This window comes from Phyllostomus hastatus, unplaced genomic scaffold, assembly GCF_019186645.2.
Source record: "Phyllostomus hastatus isolate PE091 unplaced genomic scaffold, TTU_PhHast_1.1 phas_contig_402, whole genome shotgun sequence".
Classification (NCBI taxonomy): Eukaryota; Metazoa; Chordata; class Mammalia; order Chiroptera; family Phyllostomidae; genus Phyllostomus; species Phyllostomus hastatus.
In genome coordinates, this window is record NW_025333873.1 from 11954680 (window position 1) to 11975377 (window position 20698).

General features: G+C 51.0%; 1 protein-coding gene across 2 annotated transcripts; it reads right to left on the reverse strand.

Moving 5' to 3' along the window:
- Nucleotides 1–316: 316 nt before the first annotated feature.
- On the reverse strand, nt 317–3598 carry LRATD1 (LRAT domain containing 1). 2 transcript variants are annotated; one of them, XM_045844667.1, is made up of 2 exons: nt 3383–3598; nt 317–2375 (listed from the first exon to the last, which is right to left on the reverse strand). In XM_045844667.1, the coding sequence occupies exon 2, from the start codon at nt 2337–2339 to the stop codon at nt 1449–1451; it is 891 nt and encodes a 296-aa protein (XP_045700623.1). In that variant the 5' UTR covers nt 2340–2375; nt 3383–3598; the 3' UTR covers nt 317–1448. The 2 variants fall into 2 exon arrangements, with proteins under 2 accessions (XP_045700623.1, XP_045700624.1); XM_045844668.1 differs by having other exon boundaries at nt 3316–3598.
- Between the last annotated feature and the right edge of the window lie 17100 nt (nt 3599–20698).

The window sequence follows — 20698 nt, forward strand, 5'->3', positions numbered from 1 at the left end:
AACGTGGGATGGTAATGGTTTACAACACAGAGAAAGAGAAACACCATGGAACCTGCTAGCAACTTCCACCGGAGCAGTAAACCCCTTCACTGACAGCAACTCAGTACAATACACACATCCAGTAACAACGCCACCATGACTAGGGCTGCCGTTCAAAGCCAGACAGATTAACTACAGTATTCACAAACAGAATTCTCAAAGATATCTGAGGGGAAAAAAAAAATAGAGCGAAAAGGCAATGTTAGCTAAGCTGGTAGCTAAGTCCACCCTGAATGGCCCCCAGTATTTAAACGATCATGGATTAAAGCCATGAAAATAAAAATTTCAATTTGAAATTTTATTAGCATGTTGCTAAACTGGTCAATAAAAACATCAACATGATAGGCCTTGTTGACATAGTTGGGGAACTGCCCCCACCCCCCGTTTTTAAAACTTTATTTCCACTTCCCCACCTTCAAAGATTTCTATGTTAGGAAAAGCCAAACTAAATATACTGGCTATGGTTCTATACTAGTGCTGGTTTCTGGAATGTTGCCATAGCTTCCCCCTCCCTCTCCTCCGACCCCGTTAGAAATGTGATTATTTTTTGAAATGCAGCCCAAGGAGGGAGCAATTAGGGTTAAGAACAACAAGTGCCCTTCTCCACAAATTCAAGTTTCCAGAGACCAGGGCAACCCTCTCCAAGGCGGGGGCAGGGCCCCAGCTCCTCACCCAATTAGCTGTGCCATTTTCCTCCCGGAGGGGGAGGATTCCCTTGTGCCGGGGAGGTAGAGGGTGGCGTTCTCCCCTGGCTGGAAAGAAGGGGAAGCAGACACTATCTAGCTTAGCCTGGAGCCTGGGATACAGCGTCGGGAGACCCGGGGCTGGAGAGCTGGAGCAGTCGTGGGCAGCCTTGGGATCACCGGGAGGGCCAAGGTGCTCGCTTGTGGGATGAGTCACAAGTGCCTAAGGGACAGGCTCGATTTCTTGGAAATCCTGCAGTCTGGGGACAGATCCACACAGGGGCTGAGCTGTGCCCTGAAGATACCCATTCTCACCTCAGACCCGCCTTTGTGTGCGCGCCGGGGGTTGGTGAAGGTGACTTTCTCGTGCGGGGCGGGAGTCTCGGGGCATCGACTCGCGACTCGCGGGGAGAGCCGAGCCCCTGCTCCCTTCAGCCCATCCTCCTTTCCCTCCAATAACTCGCTGGGTTTTCCCCACAGGATTACCGCCCCCTGGGGGTCGCAGCCCGGCGCAAACAGCTGCCCTTTCAGCCCCAGCCCCGAGGCCAGTTCCTGAGACTTCCTGCCACTTGCTGAAGGGGTGCTGGGGTGCAGCTGGGCACTGGCCCCCCGCTGCGGCGGCCGCTGGCGAGGGGACTAGGGGAGTGAATTGTCAGCGGGGGACCCCGGTGCTGGGAAGGGAGTGGGGCACTCGGGGAGACAGGAGGGGCGGGTGGCGCCCCCACGCTACTCCTTGTCTTCCACTAGGTCAGCGAGCTCCTGGAGCACTCTCAGGCGGCCGCTGGCGTCAATGCGGCGCTTCTCGCGGATGAGGTCTTCCAGGCTGTGAAACCTGGCCGTGTGCACCTTGTTGTCTCCCAGGTGCACCTTGAGATAGTACTGCTGCTGCGGAGGCTGCGTCCCAGCCGGCACCTCCCCTCCCGCCTTGAACTCCCGCTTGCCAAAGCGGCACCAGGCGGCGAAGCTCTCCGAGTTCGTCCAGCAGATCTCCTCGCTCTTGAGGCCCAGGTGGCCGCAGGCGTTCTGCACCACCAGCTCGGCCACCAGCGGGCGGTAGCGGTACCAGCTATTCACCACGCGGCCCACGTTGGCCGCGCCCGCCTCGTACAGGCTGTCCTGACGGATCTCGCCTTGGTGCAGGTGGATGATCTGCCCGCCGCCCACGTAGACGGCCCAGTGCGGGGCGGGCGCCGGCGGCTCGGGCTCCTCCGGCTGCAGCCACAGCAGCTCCAGCAGGTCGCCCGGCTCGCACAGTGCGGGCAGGGAGGTGACCGCGCAGACGCTCAGGTCGGCGCCCTGAGGGCCACCGCTCACTTTGGAAAAGATGCATTCCTGGCCCCGAAAGGCGGAGAACTGGATTTCGTTAAGGACCAGCTGGTGCAGCAGGTGGTGGTGGTGGTGATGGTGGCGGCCGGGGCTCTCTGGGCAGGGCGTGCAGCCCGGGGAGGCCTTCACACCAAACTTGTCGGGCTGGCCGCGTTCGTCCAGGTCCTCCTCCTCATCCGAGAAGAAGTAGGCGACCCCGACCCGCAGCTCGTCCTTCTCGATCCCAGACGGGTCCCCGGTGGGCAGCTCGCTGTAGTTGAGGTGGGTGATGCGGTCCAGTTGGTTGCCCATCAATGACGCGGCGAGGCAAGGGCCAGGAGCGGGGATCTGCGGAATCAGAGGAAAGGCAGAGACACGACCCCAGTCAGGCTGCCCCTCCCGGGGACGTGTGGTGGTCCCGGGACCCGCCCGCCCGCTCGCCCGCCCGCGAGACCTCCCTGGAGTCACCTCGCCGGCCGACTTTCCCGTGCCTCCCCCGGGGCAGGGCGAGAAAAGAAGCCACCTGTCCGTCCCACAAGCGAGAGCGGACGCCACCACACGGCCTCGCCACGGACCCCTCCCGCGGACCCGCTCCAACTCCCACAAGAGAAAAGGCAGGCCGGCTAGAGGGCGTGCGGGATCCCACGGGGGAGGACGGCACGGGTCGTGGCCGCGTGGGAGACCGACTCCCAGGAAAGGGCGGAGGGTCCTTTGGAAGGGGGGAGAGGAGCCTGAGGCCCTGGAGCTCCGAGCAAGCACCGCTCCCATTTCGGTCCCCACCCTCTCCCGCCCACCTCTCAGTTTCACACGAGGTCGCACTCCTTCCCTCACGGCGCCTCGCACAATGGCAATCGGACGCAATCCCAGGCACTCACTGGACACCAGCAACCTTTTGCACACTTGGGGTCTAGACACAGGCTGGTACGCTGGTGCGATAATGTCACACATACACACAATGGCAAGCCTTCGCAAAGGCACGCTCAGGCCCCCACGTTCGTGCAGAATTCCAGCCCCACTCTTGCACACACGCCGATGCACCTACACCCACGCACCCGGGCACACCTGGCCACACAGGCAGGTGCGCTCTGCCCCTTACTTCTCTCGCCTTCCTCTCCCGAACAGAGGCCACCGGGCTGCGCCAAGGCGAGGCTGCTCTGTCTAAAATAACCTAACAAAGAGGCAAGGGAAGGACGGGGGAAGCCAGTGCGGTGCCTGTGTGCGGGAGAGGGTGTGCGTGCGGGCTGTGTAGGAAGGTCCACTTTCAACCCCCACACCCTCTCCCTCCTACCAGGCACAAGGTCCAAACAGTCGAAGAAAAAAACGTCTCCAAGGCAAAGAAAGCCGCCTTTCCGTACCAGTGATTTCCCTGCTCCCGAAACCCCAAACTCCTTTAAAGTCCGCTGGTCCCCATGGGTGCTGCGGAGGCAGTGGTGGCAAGTGGGTCCTGGGCGCCGTGTGGGGCTGCGGCTCCGCTCCGCCCGCGCAGAACCGTGCGGCGCGGCGCTCGGCGAGGTGAGGTGCCGGTGCGTCTGCGTCCAGGCTGGCTGGGGAGCCCGGGCTACCTGCACGGTCCCCGCTGGATTCTGGTTTCCAACGGCTGAGACAACGACTCTAAGTAGCTGGAGTCGCTGGTTCCAGGGCCCGCCCTGGGACGCGTTCATTGGCTGGGGCCGGTGGCCAAGCCCTGTCAATCTCTCTGGGAGGGGAGGTGAGTAGGGGCGGGGTTTCCAGCGCTCGCTCGCCCCTCCGGGCTCAGTCCCCGCGCACCCAGACGCGCGGACACGCGCCTCGCTGCCCCACGGGTGAGGTGTGAGTGCGTTGGGTACCCGGTGAGAGGCGCGGCGCTTCTGCACTGTGCCGCTGCTCTCTGGCACCCGCACCCACGAGCTCCTCCAGGCGGACTGGAACTAAGAGCACCATTGGCCTGTGGTTTGTGTTCCACGAGCAAGGGCTCTGGCAAGGAAGCTGAATCTGGGGATGGAGAAGAAACCCCAGTACACCCCAGGCACTGCAGGCAGCCAGGGGCTGGGAGCAGGACCCACCTGGGGGGTCCTGCTGGGGCACCCAGACCCTGAGTTCCTGAGGGCCCCTGGGCTGGCCCTGGTTCCCTACACCTCTTCCTACGAGGCACGTTCACCTTCTAAATTGTTTCTGGTATGTTAGGCTCATTTCTGTCCGGGCACTGTGCTGGGTTTAAAAGTCTGAGTCCTGGCTAGCCCATTGCCTGACTGAGCCAATGATTTTAGCCTCCAATTTTCTGTCTATGGAAGGGGTGCATCACAAATGCCGCTAGTAGGGGATCCGTGTTGTCTAAGCCCCAGCACTATCTTTATTAAAGGAGTTTCATTTGCTTTTGCGGAGTAGTGTGTCCAGTGGTAATTAATAATTGCATTTCTGGATGGAAAGTTCATGCATGAATATGCCCTGGATACTGGATGCAGAAAGGTAACTTTCACACACGTGAAATTCTAGATTTGCAGTTTTATAAAGCTTATCACATTCAGCTTTCAAGAGTTTGCAGACATCTGCCCTTTCAAGATGGCTCAGCGGCTTTGCTGTGAGGGATACTCTCTGCCCAGAGAGAACAGGGCCCCCTCCTCTTTGTATCCCTTTAGTAGCTGATACACACTCTTAGGTCTCTTACCCTGTTTTATTACAAACCTGTGTTGACTTGATTCCTCTTTGCAAAGTGAACGCTTTGAGGACTGGCTTGTGCGTGACACAGCTTTGCATTCTGGGCCTCTTCACAGTGCGCCGGGGACAACTGATTCCATCGGCAGAAATACACATGGGACCAGTCTACACGGGCTGACCGCAAACAGGGGGCTGGGAGCTCTGCTCAGAGTTGAGGAGTGATTTAGTTTTCATACCTCTGGGGGGATTCACTTTGCAGGATACAAGCTGCCATTCTTGGAACTGATCACTAGTTGTGATGATCTTTTTCTTTTTTCAATACTTGCTGTAAAAAATAAACAAAATTTGGCCCTGAAGTCGAGAGCATTGAGGAAATGGTTTCAAAGATTGAGGAGCGAATCACTGCTCTGGTTCCCACCAGGACTTCGGGAGTCTTGGGGAGGGAGGATCGGAGGAGTTGGTGGCTGGGGTCTGAGAAGAACCCCTTGAAAGCAGCTCTGTGCTTCGCTGTTGAATAGCCCTTAGAAACACCCTCTGTCCATCTCAAGAGCCCATCTGGTGCACATTTACAGTGTGCTTGCTTGGAATGTTGTGTCCTGTCCTACCTGCCCTGTCCTGCACTGTTGCTCCAGGCGACTGAATAAACAGGCTGTTCCTCAACATTCTAAAGGATAATTGCCATAAGATATTTTCTGGACTTCAAAACGCAGTGCCCAAAGTTTACAATGTCATCTTGCAACTTTTTGAATCCCCTTTCCACCCCTTCCCCTGCCTGCCAGAACGAAAGACTTACTGCTTGAGTACTCACGAGGGGGAGCAAATACCCTGAGGACGGCCCCTCCCTTCCTTTGAAATACAAGGTAGAAAACACCTTGACTGAGCACCGGAAAGAGGAGCTACAAGTAAAGGGAGGGAAACACACCTACTCTTTGCCGGCTCTTGGCAATTACAGATTAGACAGCAAGACATAGGCCAGTCAACTGGAAGGGTGGTGATATTAGCAAAACCTAACATTTATTTCCATCACAAAAGTATTGTTTGCTAATCATTTTATTTGTTCTTTCTCACCCCATCCTGCCTGCTTTTGAACTGAAGAGACACAGCCTTGCTAAAAGCAGGATCTATTCATCAAAAGCAAACTCTGGAAGCCAACTAGTTTGAATGCTATTTCAACATTTTTAATGTGGGTAACTCTGGGAAGTTACTTCACCTTTCTGGACGTCAGTTTCTTCATCTGTAAAATGTGGATAAAATACTGTCGATCTCATTGAGTTGTTATAGGTCCATGCATGCAAACAGAGTACATAGTGAGCTTTCAATCAGTGTGACCTGTTATTAGTGTTGGTGGAAGAGGGGAGAGGGGAGAGGGCCCTGTGTTCTACTTGTTATGACAGCTGTGCAGTTCTGCTTCTCCTTTGCCCTAGCTGGGGTGTCCAAGGCTGTCCCTGGCTGGAGTGTGGGACGGCTTCTGTCTTAAGGTGGTGAGAGCCCTGTCTATCCTGAGACGAATTCAAGGTCTCAAACTCGGTGTAGATTTCTGTGCGTGAGTGCCTGGGGCTGACCACATTCTGTGTCCCACAGTATCTCGAATTGTTTAGAACTCAGCAGTTCCCTGGTGTGAGGAGCAGGTACAGAAGAGGGTTAGCAGAGAAGTGATCGGGAGTCAATTATATGTATGTTATGCTTTCTGCTGGTGCCAGCTGGTGTATCGTCTTCCTTCTTTTCCTCTTGGTTATTTCTTCAGCACCATAAGAAAGGCTTTCTCCCAGATTTCAGTAAGTCCTTGACTCAAACTGTCGTCCTTTAAAACTGTCCCTGGAGGTAAGGGTTCAGAATGAATATCCATTCTCTTTCAGTACTGCTTTACATCATTGCTTGCCGAAAATATTTTGCTGCCTTTAACTACATGCCCTGCTTTAATGTTTAGCCTTTACTGAACTGTCCCTTTTCCTATCCTTGACCGCCTTCAGCGGTCAGTATACTCACCCTGACCCCTGACAAAGGACACTTTGTACCCATCTGAGGCAAAGACCAAGTGATGGCTTCACCAACCCTGTTTCTTTCCCTTCTGGGCAGATAGCTAAATCTCGTGACCCTGCCAACGTGCAGTTGGTGAACAGCAGGTGACTGAGCCTGGCCAATGGAATGTGCATGGAAGGTTGGTCAGCTGCTGCAAGGCTGGGCCCCTGAAACCCTTGATAGAATTTTCAGGGGACACTCTCTGATGATTTTCTGTGTGCCCCCTTTTCCCACCTGGCTATAGAGGCAGGGTTCTTTGGTAAAATTCCAGATGGGGAGCCACAGGATGGGAGGAGACGGTGGGTCCCGAATAACTGTGTAGGACAGAAATTTCTTCCTTCTAAGCAGGCTTCCCTGGACTGTGATGTGAGGAAGAAATCAATCCAAGTGAATGAAGCCACCGAAACATTCTGTGGCTACTTGTTACAGTAGTCAGCCTATCCTTTGCTTTAGAACTAACTTGGAACAAATGATACCCTGTCTCCTTCCCTTTCCCTTTTGGCGTTCATTCTCACTGTTAAGGTTGACTTTCCGTTGATACAGTTCCTGCAGTGTCTCAGCCTATTTACATCACCAGAAGTTAAAGAAACAACAATGCATGCGTGCCCATACTAGGAACTACCCATATCTCCTGCCTAGTTTTTCCTGTAGTTTTCCATTAGCCTCCATGTGACTCACTTACCCTACTCTTTAAATACCTTACCTGCCCTCTACTTTCTTCAGATCACAGAAATGCCAGGGACAACTCCTGACAGCTAAGCCCGAAGAGTCCTACAACCCCGCTTCCCCTTAATCTCTCTGCTTGCCCTGAACTTTCTATTTCTTCATTGCCCTCTTCCAAGTGTGGCATCCACACGTCCACATTTTCTGAGTTCTTTCCTACAGCTGGATGTTCTTATTAAAGTATCTTTAGTGGCTTCTTATCATTTTGCCATTAAAGACCTGTTACCAGGAGACCGGAGTCAGGAGGCTGCCTGCCTTGGTTCTCATCTTGCTTGCAAGAGGAAAATTCAAGTGCGAGACAACACGTTGAGTGAAAATGAGATCGCAGGTTTATTTATGAAACAAAGCTGCAAGCAGGCACCCGGCTCGTCTGAATGCCCCATGCATAGAGGAAAATAAAGTTGTTAGTAAGTTTGTTCTATACACGTGAGCACCTGGCTACAGTTGGGCACTCAGCTAATCCGAGTGCGCCGACCCTTGGGACTCCAGGAGTTACATACTTCAGTCAGCTTCTAGGTTCCCCCTCCTTCTCCCCTTTCTAGACCTTGGGAATAATGCACAGCTACAAAGGCTTTTTTTCTCAGCCAGTAAAGGCTCTTCTGTCTCAGTTAATGAAATTGCTACAGAGACTTCCTTTCCCACAGAGTTTCAAGGACTCCCTCCCTCCTCCACTATCTTGCTTGTGAACGTCGGAATGCCTGGCAACCTTATTAGACCGGGCTCAGGACTGCTGAATCAACGCATGATGCGTGTTTCCCTCGTCCTCCCTGCCTTAGCCGACCACCTGGCCTACCTAACAGACCTGTGGCTGTTCTGGGCAAAACCTGCAGCACTTGGATGAATGCATTTCCTTGGATGTGGATTATACAAAGGTGTCTCAGCCCAGTATTAATTGTCCCACTGTGTTCTGTTTAGACTTCAGGAGAGCACCCGCCTTTTGCGTGGGTCCACTTCCACATGACAGGGATGGCAGAGCTCTGGGCAATCCAGGGTCATGATCACACATGCCACTGGCTCTTCCGTCTGTACGAATGTCTTTCCCTGCCTTCCTCATCAACTTCAGCTCAAAATGTATAGCCCCTTCCACATGTCTGTCCCCTCACCCATTCTAATTGAGACCATCCTTTATGGTCCCCAAGTAGTGCCATATATATATATATATGGTCTTAAGATGTGTCAGATGTTCTACCTGCCAGCTGAATGGGCATCTTCGGTGGATTCTTCCCTTTCTTAATAGACTAAGAACTATTTGAGGAAAGCCTTCAATCTAGTTCCAATCTGTGAGGTCCCTTGCGGAGAAGAGGGTTTGTTGTATGGTGCGCACTCATCAGATGCATTTCGTCTGGCTCACCGCGTGTGTGGACAGTGTCTTATTCACTGAGCTATCAGCACGTGTTCTTGGTCCAGCTTTCACCCGTTTGGTGCTCCAGCACCCAGCACGAGGCTACATTAGATGACACGTGAGGAGGTCTGCTATGTGACGCACAGTATTGGGTTTCCAGGTTGTCCTCGGGCATCCCCCGGAACCCTGCTAGACATGCAGACCCCAGGCTCTAGCCCAGACTTAGTGACCGTGACCTTGGATGGGTCCTGGGATGCTGCATGTTGAACGGTCTCCCCAGGCATTCTAGATACAGCGTGGTCATGGTTGATCAAGCACTGCTAAAGTGTAAGAAGCTATTCTTATTTTCTTGGGTACGGTGACAGTCCGGGAAGAGTAGGGAGGCCCTTCATAAATACTGGGAGTCATGTGGTCCCTCTCTAACGAGCCTCCTTTTAGACTTGCTCATGTGAACTGGGGATCGTACCTGTCTGCATTCCAAGGTGTGCAAGGTCAAGGGTTTTAAAAGTCACATTTTAGGTGTGCAACTGGGCTGGGGATTTTCCTCTCTTTTCTCTAATTTAAACTCCTGTGCCCCAGTCTGCTGTGCTAATAATTATTAGAACAAAACCCTGAGTGAACAGGAAGCTCTCTGCTCCCAGGTGGTGAATTCCTCATTGGTTGATTGACTGATAATGAAAATCCTGCTTTAGCTCTACACAGTGTAGCTTCTTGGCTCTCAGTACCGCTTCTGAATCCCCCTCCTCTTGCGGGTCTTTTTCTGACCTCTCTTCTGCCAAAGACCAGCCCGCCCCCTGTGCTCGGAATGCCATCTCCTGGTGTCCTCTCGGTTTCTCCTTTTGTCCACCCTTGTGTATAGCCTTACCCATTCTCCTCACTCCTGTCCAGGTGAATGCAAACACGTTTAAGCTTCTCACATCTTGATTACACATCTCTTTTGAGATAGACTCTTATCTTGAGAACATAGTCACAGAGGCATACCTTGGAGGTCCGGAGGGGTCAGGTCCAGGCCACCTAAACAACGTGCGTCACACACATGCTTTGGTTTCTCACTGCACATAAAGGTTAGTTTACACTATACTTTGCTCTATGAAGTGTGCAATAGCGATATGTCTATAAGAAACAATATACACACATTCACTAAAAAATATTTTATTGCCAAAGATTGCTAACTATCATCTATGCCTGCTGGAGAAATGGCGTCAATAGACGCCCAACCAAGGGTTGCCAGGAACCTTCCGCTTGTGAAAAACCGCACTGTCTGGGAAGCGCAGTGCAGCTAAACGCAGTCACGTGCGCTGTGCCCGAGCACCCTGCACCCTGTCTGCTGCCCCCGTCGCTCCACTGCAGCGCTCCTGCCGCAGGCACCAGCAGCCCATGGGTATTGAACCTGGTGGATGCTTTGGGTTCTCACCGTACTTGGCTTCTCAGAGCAGCACGTGGCACAGTTGACGGCTTATTCCACGTTGAGATAAGTTCCCCTCTCCCCTCCCACGGTACTGTACTCTCCTGGTTTCCCTTCAGCTTCCCTGGATGTTCCTCTTACCACGTTTCATGGGTTCATTTCCTTCAATTTGTTGCCTCCATATTGGGTTTCTTTGGATTCCGTTTCCGGGTTCTCTTCCCAATGGGTTGCCACGGTGAGCTCTTGCCTGCCTCTTTGTCTTTCATTGTATTTCCATGTGATGGCCCCCTGATGGGACTCTTCAGGCCCTACTTGTCTCCTGAGTTGCAGACGCAAATGTCCAGCAGCAGGGAAGCCCTGTCTTCGTGGCTGCCCCACAGACACAAGAGCAGGAGGTCCCAAGCCAAAGTCTTCTTTGAGCCGGAAACATGTACCGCCCTTCGGGTCTTTCCTTGTATGGACAGGCTCCATTCCCCTCCCAGTTTTGTGAGCCAATGCCTGTCACTTTTCTGTCATCCTCAGGCCCAGTGTCACCATGCCCACCCCCTGTTGTTTCTCCCTCGTGAATATCTTTCTTATCTGTCCTTCTTCGTTGATTCCTACTGTGGCCACCTGAATCCCAGGCGCCAGGAAGTCGCACTGAAATTGCTGCAGGAGCCTACTCATCGTGACCCCTGACCCCAGGGCTGCGCCCAGGGCCATCTCCCACACTGTAACCAGAGCGACTTCTAAAATGTACATTCTAGGGATGCCTTCCATGCCTGGCTCTCCACACCCTCCTCAGCCACTCTCCACTGGCTTTAGGAAAACATCCCAGGTCCGTGTGCTGGTTCGTGACCAAGCCCTTGCTTTGGCTATTCACGGTCTCGCTAGTTGGCTTCTGCCTTACTGGTGATGCTTATTTGTTTGTTTTTTACCTGTCCCTCTGCTTCTTTGACGGCCCACATTCTTTCTTGTGTTCCTGCTCTGTTCCCTCTGCTAAGTTTCTTTCCTCCAGTCTTCCCCTGGGAGATTTCATCTCTGTTTCATTTCCTCCAGGCAGCCTTCTCTGACTCATCACAGCTGTCCCAGCGCCTTTCCCAGGGCCCCCGCTGCACCCTGAACAGGGACTGCACTGGCATGGCCTGGTTCTGTGTCAGGATCCACTACAGACCTACGGGCTCTTTAGGAGAAGGGACTGTGCTATTCCCACCATTATCTCCATCACTGAGCTCTCTCCAGGCTGAAAGGCAGGACTTGAATATGTAGGTGTTGAATACAATTGGCTTGATAGCAAGAGCTCTCGGGAATCAGGGGTATTCTCTCTCTTTGTCTTCTTCTCCCTTTGTTCCCTGTGCTCGTCCTTCCCCCTCCCACTTACATTCTCCTACAGCCTACACCGCAGGGCAGGACACCACGGTCCATGTATGATAATAATTAATAGGGACACTTCAGAATTTAGTAAACAAGGAAAAGGGCTTATTTAGAAATAGTCAAGAGTAAAAGAGTCCCTTGGATTCGCATTTTTTACTTATTCTTCAAGGTGTGTTGCCTTCTAGTATCATGGTGCATTTTTTTTTGCTTATTCACTTTGTTTTTCTTGCCCAGTTGTTATATTTGTCATAATGAGGTCCTTATTTATTTTGCAGTTGTCAAATGTTTAGATCTAAATACAGGTGCAGCACATAGTTAATGAAGTATGGTTTCTATTTAAAAACATGTACTTAACATACCACTCCCACCAGCACATACTCAGCCTGTTTCCAAACTACCGAGGGCAAGGCGCTTAATGTGTGCACGTTCTCAGGCCCCCACTCCATCAGCCCTCTTGCTTTAACGCGGCCCGAACTGCTGTCTGCGTCTTTGCCTTGGATCCTAAGACCCGAGCCTGCCGTCGTATCATAGAGCATCTCCCTGCGTCGGTTCTGTCTGGGAGCTTCCGGATGCATTCAGATCCTGGCTCTGCTGCTGCCCAGCTGCGTGGCCTTGGGCAAGATGCTCGATTCGTTCATGTTTAAAATGTGAAAAGTAACAATATTTTTCATCAAGGGTATTTGGTAAGCAGTAAGTGAGGTAACACATTAACAGCACCTAGCACAGTATCTGGCCCAAATTCATAACTGTTAGGTATCATGAAAGAATTCTGTCCTACTGGGTGCATAGCATTTTGCTTCTCCACATTCCTCCTTTATTATATTCTGTATTATTCCGTTATTATTTATTATTATGCTGGAGCACACAGTGTTAACCCTGAAGAGCAGATTCAGAATATACCTTAGCTAATGTCCATTAGATCAGTATGAATGCCGCATTTGACTGAAGTTAACGACTTCATGATTTATGGAGCCTGTACTCTGAACCAGGCACGGGACTTGGGCCCGGGGAGTCGAAGGTGAAGAGGACACGTGGTCTGTTCTCCGTGGAGCTCACGTTGCATGTGGAGAGTCGGCCATGACATGATCCGATGCAAACAAATAGAAGCAATAAAAAAGCAGGTACAACTTAGTAGGGAGGAGGGAATTATTAACTGAGGGAGGAGTCGGCGGGAGGCTGCCTTACAGAGGGGCTCTGCGGAATGAATATAATTTTTCTGAGCAGGAGAGAGTGCAGGCCTTTCAGTTAAAAGGAGCAGCATGTATACAATGCTCAAGAGTCATTAAAAATATGCTATTTTCAGGCAAGTGGCTTGGTAGAGGTAGACCGTGACATAGACATACACGGCCAGGTCAGGAAAGGGACCTTATGTTACACCATTTTAGAAATTGGTTTTAGGAGGGACATTCCGCCCCGTGGTATCAGGTTTATACAGGAGGGAAAAGAGGCCAGAGGCAGAGATCATTGATTAGGATGAGGCAAGAGCACAGGCATCTCGGCCTGGGCTGCTTGCGCAAGTTCCCTAGACTGCGGGCTTCTGGAGCAGACACTTGCATCTCACAGTTCTGAGGCTGAAAGTCCAAGGTCAAGGTGCTGGCAGTGTCAGGTTCTGGTGTGCAGACAACTGCCTCTTGCTATGCATTCATGCGGCAGGGAGGAGGAGGGAGAGGGGGCAGGGAGAGAGCGCAAGAGGAAGAAGGCAGAGGAGGAGGAAGAGGAGGAGAGAAAGCAGGAGGAGGAGTCGGGGGGAGAGAACAGACAGCTTTCCTGTGTCTTCCCATGAAGGGCACTAATTCTATCATGAGGGCTCCACCTCCCCAAGGCTCTATCTGTCAAGACTGTCACATTGGGGTTAGGGTTTCAACCTAAGAATTTTAGGGTGACACAAGCATTCATTTCCTGGCACCCGGTAAGTGATCCCAAGGGCCCGGGGTAAGGCAGAGGTAATGAGGACATCGAGGCACCTGGGGTGTTAAGATATCCGCGGGAAGTAGAATCAACAGGATTTAGCGACCATTTGAATGATGACCATTGGGACAATGAGAGGAATGGAGTGACTTCCAGCTTTCTGAACTGGGCATGTGGGTCACACCTGGGGTTCCCTAGACGGCCTGGCTTCATGGGCCACAGTGCTGCTCCGTGAAGAAGTGTATCAACGCCTTTCCCTATGGCTCCCAAGTCTTCCACATATGATCTACCCCAGCTGCTTCTCAGAGCCTGTCTCCCATTGTTCACTAAGGATTGTTCAGCAGGGGTTGTTTTTTTCCGGCCCTTCCCACGCACCACCTCACCACCTGCCTGTGGGGTGTGATCACAGGGCTCGTTCCACACGCTCTATACCCTCCCATGTAACCTCTCACCGAAGGCGACTCTGAGCTCACCTGGGTTAGAAATCATTCCCAGCCACGCAGAAGGACACTGCTCTGCTACTCTGTGATCCGTCTGACCTTCCAATGTGTTCGATTGGTTTTCCGTGGCATGTACAAGGCCATGGTCTCATCAGCATCTCTCGTCCTGGCCACATGGGGAGATGATTTACCTCCGGCTTCCCTGTAGTTCGTGTTCAAACCCACGGGCCCAAGTCCTCACCAATGGGAATTCGTGCAGAGACAGCTGAGAGTGTTGGGGGGTCTCCAGGTTTTGTCTCCTCTGTCTTTGCTTTTGAGGGAGGAATTCCAAAAGGATAGAGAAGAGATACATTGACTTGAATTTGCCAAGGAGAGAAAATCGACTTTAACTTAGACTTTATGTGAGTGACCAAAAACAACAGCGACAACAAAAGCTTCCTGGTGGTAAACTACTGAGATTTGGGGATTAATTTGTTAACCCAGTGAAGCGTGGTCTATCCTGGCTAATGCGGCCACTAATATCTGGTGTTGGGAGACATCAGGGATCCCCTTTGTCATTTCACACTGTGCTTTTCTTTGTTCTTAATGAATATCTTTAGAGTGAAATTGAACATTTGTTTGATGATCTAATGAGAAAAAGGCTCTCAGGTGGAAGGTAAAGTAATAATCCAGTATTTATAGCCACTCTTGTTTTCTCCACTTTTTAAAAAATACCTCTCTTCAGTTAATGCCTTGTGTACCCGAATCTGTTTCCTCATGTTAGAAAATGAATAGTCTCCATTGATCAGAATTTGAGAATCTCTCTCAGTCATATTCCACTAAATTACCCTTTGTGTTTATGAGTAGAGGAGAGATAAAGAAAATTAAACTTGTCTCCTTCTGATTACCAAAGTCCTTTGATAGAAGGAGTAACATGTACTTGTATTATTAGTTTGGTTTTTTTTTGGAAGGACATTGGGATGCTGACCTCAGCTAAAGTGTTGTTAGGTGTTGCTCTGCTACCAATGAGACTGGGTCGACTTTGTCCGCTTGTGTATACCACACCCTTTATTGCATTTTCCCTTAACATCTCTGTTTTGATGTAATGCCACCAATTTGAAATGTGTATATGTTGCTCCCTGCCCTTGAGGACCTTTATCAAAACGAGATATTTTAACCAAGACGAGACACTAACGATTTCCTCCTCCCCTGTATTTATTTTGTCATAAACCCCATGCATCCATGAGCCTGTGATGTTTCAAGTTTATTATCTCAAAAGTGATTTTAGAAATACTACAAATAACAATACACGATTGAAAAGCAAAGGAGAAATTTCATCTGGATGGCAGTTGCTATTTATAAACTCCTCAAGCTGTCTTCTCCCAGGTTGAAGTGCGGGCAGAACCTCTCAAGTAATTCACAGGGCCGCTGCTTTCACCAGAACATGTGAACCGCAGCACTTTCTGTTTTTCCGTTTTTGTTTTCTTCATGTTTAAATGCAAGCTGCGTGTTGAAACTGAAATCTTTCTTCTGATTTTGGAAAGTGTATGCTTCTAAAGATTTGAAATAGTCTTCTTCTTTTAAATTTTTCCTCCTGAGGGTTCTTTCTGGAAGGAGAGAGGAAAAGAGGATGACTAACAAGAAAGTTTGTTTTCCTTCCTGGTGCCAACACTATTGTAACCAATGAGGGGGCCCTGGACCTGGAGTGGGGGTCAAGAGACTTGAGTTCTTTCTTAGCCACGAGACCTCTGGGTGGCTATGAGTTAGCACATGCCTTCTTGTGGGCCCTCTGTTTATCGTGTGGGTTAGGTCAGATCTGAGACTCTACGTGGGTGTCAACCAGGAGTACCCCTGAGAGTCACTCAGAGAACATCCGTAAAACCCACATTCCTGGGCTCCATTCCAGACCCACTGAATTAGAGTACCTGGGGGGGCGCCCAAGACATTGGCACTTTTAAGGAGCTTTTCAGGAGACCGGGTTGGCATGAATCCATAAGTCAGCATCCTCTGGATGCAGGCATTTCATAAGGTTTTGGTGATGGATGGGAGAGGGAGGGAGGCGCTGGGGCCAGAATACAAAGTCCTCAGTGGGGGACGGAGAGATAGCCGGGAGAGGCTGCCGGCTGCAGAAATGGGTCACCACAGGGCATGGTGCACTAAAGCTGAGGCCACACCTACTCCATCATCTTGACCAGGCTCTGTGTGTGTGTGCTTTAGAATGCGCATGTGCGTGTCTGTTTGGCGTGATGATGATTATTTTTAAAAGACAGTATTTTTTGGGCCCTTTCCACAGTTTCCCAGCATTACTAAAGGGCGGAGTAAACTATTTGCACATCAGTGTACGTAGCTCACAGCAGTGTGAGGGGGAGGTCCGTGGCTTATTTGCATTTTCCAGAGGAGGACTTCGGGCTCTGAGAGGGGACACGTCAGGCGGAAGGTTAGTGAGGAGGTGGTGGCTTAGTGAGATAGTGCTATAATAAACAAGACACACTCGTAAGCACTGATAGGTCCTGACAAGATACTCAGTGTGGATTGCTCAAGAATACATAAGGTGGGTGGGGACGGGGTGGAGTGGAAGGAACTTGGACTTGGGGCTCAGGAGATTTCGGCGTTCTCCCGTCGGTTTATGTCATCTGGGGAAGGTCGTCTTCTCCTTCGCTGTGGTCGCATTTTCTTTATGCACAAGAGGAGAGAAACGGGCCAGTTTATTGGTAGTTTCTTGTGGCTCAAACATGCTGACTCACACAGATGGAGACACCGTGTCAGAAGACAAAGACAGGCTGAACTGTTTTAGGAAAATGCCATCCTTGACTGGTTTTTATGATGCAAAACGTTCTTTATAGGTAAACTTGTGTTTAAATCAAATTATTCCCCCCAAGATCCTTCACTGTGCGGGGCACATACAGGTGACTCAGAGATGACCGAGGTGCAGAGCTCCTAGCTGGAGTTGTTTGGACTCTTTCTCAGGGTCACATGATCACGGAGCGAAGGAGGAAGTGTGAGCCGCTGAGCCCAGCCTCTCTTCGCCCCTGTTACTGCCCGTGGCGATGGGATAGGGGCTGGTCACCCTGCCTCCCCCAGCTTGATCTCGGATAAATGCTCATTTGCTTCTTTTAAAATGAGGACTAAAATGACCAGCCTTGCCTCTTCCCAGAGAAGTCAGTCTTCTGAGGACTACAGGAGATGACCTATGGGAGGGTGTTTTGTAAGCTGTAGAGCACTGTGCAAAGAGCTCTATGTTAGTCATTCATTATGGCCTCTGATCAGCCATGTGTCTGTGGGGACAGTGACCCGCAGCCCTTTGCCTGGATCACTCGACTCTGGCCTCAACGTTCGGCTTAGGGGAAAAAAGTGAAACTCTTTCTGTTGACTTGCTCTAAATCCCTCGAGTTAGCTGGCTAGCTTCCCAGAAACTCATCAAAACGGAGTATGAACCAGCTGGGTTGGCCAGGCAGCATGGAAAGTGAAAGCGTCAGGCCCCCATCTCTACTGGGTGCTTAACTCGATTAAAGGAGTTTCGTTGTCCTGCCCTTATGCCCGCCCCGTGCCATTATCACCACGTGTGACCGTGACCAAGGCACTTCCCTTTCTGAGCTGGAATTTCCGGCTCTTTCCAATTTTAGGAATTTGGCAGGATGATTTCTAGATTCTGTCTCACCTTGTGATTTAAGGAGCTTTTTAAATGATGAGTTAGTTCACACATAAAGCAGCGTCAGGGCCGCTGCAGTCGCTGTGCTTCAAGCCGGCGCTTCGGCGCACTGGCAGGGGAGGGCGTACAGGGTGGCCTGGCGCTGCCTTCTTTTCTCTCCCAGCTCAGCTGAATGGCCTTGATTGGAACACCGGCCCGTTGCCAGATGTAAGTGTGAGCCCCGCTGTGCTCTCTGCGAGGTGACACGGACTCAGAAATCTTGAATGTGAGCTCTTTAGCAGCTGCGGCGCACAGAGCTCTGGGCAATGATTGGAGTCAGGTCCAAATGGGCTGTAAAGTGAGACAGGACAGTTGGGCAGTTGCTAGAGCTCCTGGACCCCAGCCCCCACCTGCCTCCAAGAAGGCTGCTCTGCCTCTTGTACCCCTGGGGACAGCAAGGCCACTGAGCTCTGTGCTGTAGATGCCCTGTCCATATGCACACCTACCAGTTAGGGCACTTGGGTCATTAGGTAAGGTATTGCATGGGTACAGGAGATAAAGCCCAAACAAAAGCAAGGGCATTACTATTGTAATAACAGCACAGTGGTTTCTGTTGGGTAAGAGGGAAGGAAGGGGCTGTCCCCTTTGGTCTGGTTTGGAAAATATCCTCTCTTTTTCTTTGTTTTTCTCTTCCCTTCTCCTTCCTGTTCCCCCTTCCCTTCCCTTCCCTTCCCTTCCCTTCCCTTCCCTTTATCCTTTCCTTTTTTTTCCTTCCTTCCTTCCCTTTCTTTCCCACATTTTCTCTTTAACAGACATTGTTAGGTCCTTGCCATGTGGCCAACACCACTGGGCATAAAACCAAAGATGAAATGATGGGGTTTCTCCCCTTTGGGGGATGAGAAACTTGCCATGCATAATGGACATGCAGACAGATCAGTACCTTAGTGTGTTAGAAGTCCAGCCTCCAATTTTCCTCCTCTGTGGGCCTGGAGGTGCATTTTGGATGCACACGGCGCGTCCTCAGAAACGGTGAGAGTTGTCGTCATAAAGAGTGCTGTCAGCAGGTCCGAGCCGGCCAGCCCACAGGGCCGGGCGTGTCTAAGCTGGCTCCTGGAGGAGAGCTGGGATGCTGATTGACAAAGCAGAGTGGGGAGGACATTTCAACCCCCTGCTCCCAGAAGTACACAGGGGAAGGCCAGTGCCTCCGACCTAGGGCAATATCACCACGTGTGGGAAGAGGTTTGCTTCCCTGCCCAGGCCACCATGTCTCCTTTAAACCGTGAACACTGTCACTTTACAGAGGACTCCCTGGAATTTCAGAGTAAACCAACCCTCTTGTTTTTAGAATCAAAAAATAATGTTAATCCAGCCTCTCCAAAACATTGAAATGTGCTACAGTTTTAGTAATTGGTTGTGGATTTCTACCTTTTGTGGGGTAGCATTTTGTTTCAACATAATTTCCTCTTTGCATGTTTTATTTGGTTTGCTACGTACATTGTGAACTCTTTCTACATTAGAGCTTCACGCTTTCATCCCACCAATAGAGAGAACAGCTCCAGCTTAAAACACAGTGATAACGTGGGTGGGGGATTACTTCTTAAAAGTTAATATTTATTTGAGTCAACATGCTAAGTAAATCATGGGACTCATTTAAAAACCTTGCACGTATATGCTAATCCTTCATTCTAGAAAATTCAGTCAATGTGTCTGGATGCACAGCCAGACGGGGAGCTCAGTGACAAGCAAGCTATGGTGACGGAGCATCCTTATCCAGGGGCAGGCAAGGTGACTTTCCCAGCTCTTTGCTGAATGCAAAGTGTACAAATAGCCGTCTCCTGGGCCTGCCTGCTCCCTGAAGCTAGTGCTCTCACGTGGCTCCGGGGCTCCCTCCCTGCCCTCTGCCAGTCACCAGTCGCCTCCTGCTGGACCTGCTCTCCAGATCCCTTCCCTCCGATTGCTGGACCCCATCTGTGCATGTTCTCTGGCAGGATGCTGCTCCTCCCCAATGTCCATCCCTCCATGCCTTCCTCAGTAATCTATTTCATCCAATCGCCACACCACACACTGGACAAGGGCTCTAGACGATTGGAAGGTTGCTAGGAAGGTCTTTGTTCTACAAAAGTCCATAGACCAGTAGAAGGGAAACATTTTGAGAATCTGCCAGAGAGGATGGACCCTCTCGACAAGAAAATCACTCACACACGTCACCTCAGAAAGGGCTCGTCAGCTCGGGATCACAGCCCCCAGATTAAGAAGCCTTGTAAGGACGGATACGTAGAAATCTGTGGGTGGCAGAGTTGAGGCACCTCCCAACTAAATTCCTGTTCACTCCGGGTTTAGTCTGCCAGTTACGTGACTGTAGAAAACGTGATAGAAAAGATAAAATAAGTGAGATAAGGATTGGAATATTCTTTGCAAACTAGCTTTTGCCCTAAAGGAGTAAAGTATTACTACCAATACCCAGTAAGTAGTTGGGATAAAGACTGGTGGAAATAAAGACTGAAATACAGATTCTGCTTTGATAGATGTCAATGGTATTCCCATCATCGGCGTCCCCGTTCCTTCTAGACACACGAAGACTATAGGGCTTTGTCTCCTTGCAGTTGAGTAGGACTGTGTGACTGGTTTTGGACCTGACATCTGTCACCCAGGCAGAGACAGTAAGAGCCCATTTGCAGTTCCCCAGCCTGCGATTCTCTCTCCGTCGGGCAGGAGGTTTTGTGTTGTGATGGCGAAGCCACGCACGTGATTGGTGGGGGCAGACCGCCTTGCTGAGCAGCCTCGAGAGTATCGTTCAGACCCCCGCTGGAATCCGGGGGGATGGCATGCCACCCTTTATGCTACACCGTGGAGACCTGGGCGGTTGTTTGATTTTGCAGTATAACCTGGTTTCCCTCGGTGAACGCGCCTCCCAAGGGCACCGGTGCCGAAAAGGATGGGCATGCTCATTTACGGAGCTCTCTGATGTGCGGCGTCTGCGGTCTGGAGCAGCCACGTCTCCCCCGTGTTTACCTCCGGTGCCCCCGTACTCAGAGCAGAACACAAATGTCAACCACATCTGTCGGCCACAGTAAAAACAGCCACACTCTGACCTCTCCTGCCTGAAACATTGGTCACTACCATTTGAAAGAAATAATTGCTTACGAAGTGCCTCGCAGCCATCGCTAGAAATGTGTGTTCCAGTTGGTTCTTTCCCCGGGAAATTGCATGAATGGCACGTGGGAGAGAAGAGGGTCAGCA

Bases quoted from the DNA above. Each gene is read 5' to 3' on its own strand.
- LRATD1 (XM_045844667.1), bottom strand. From the start codon at position 2,339: ATGGGCAACCAACTGGACCGCATCACCCACCTCAACTACAGCGAGCTG.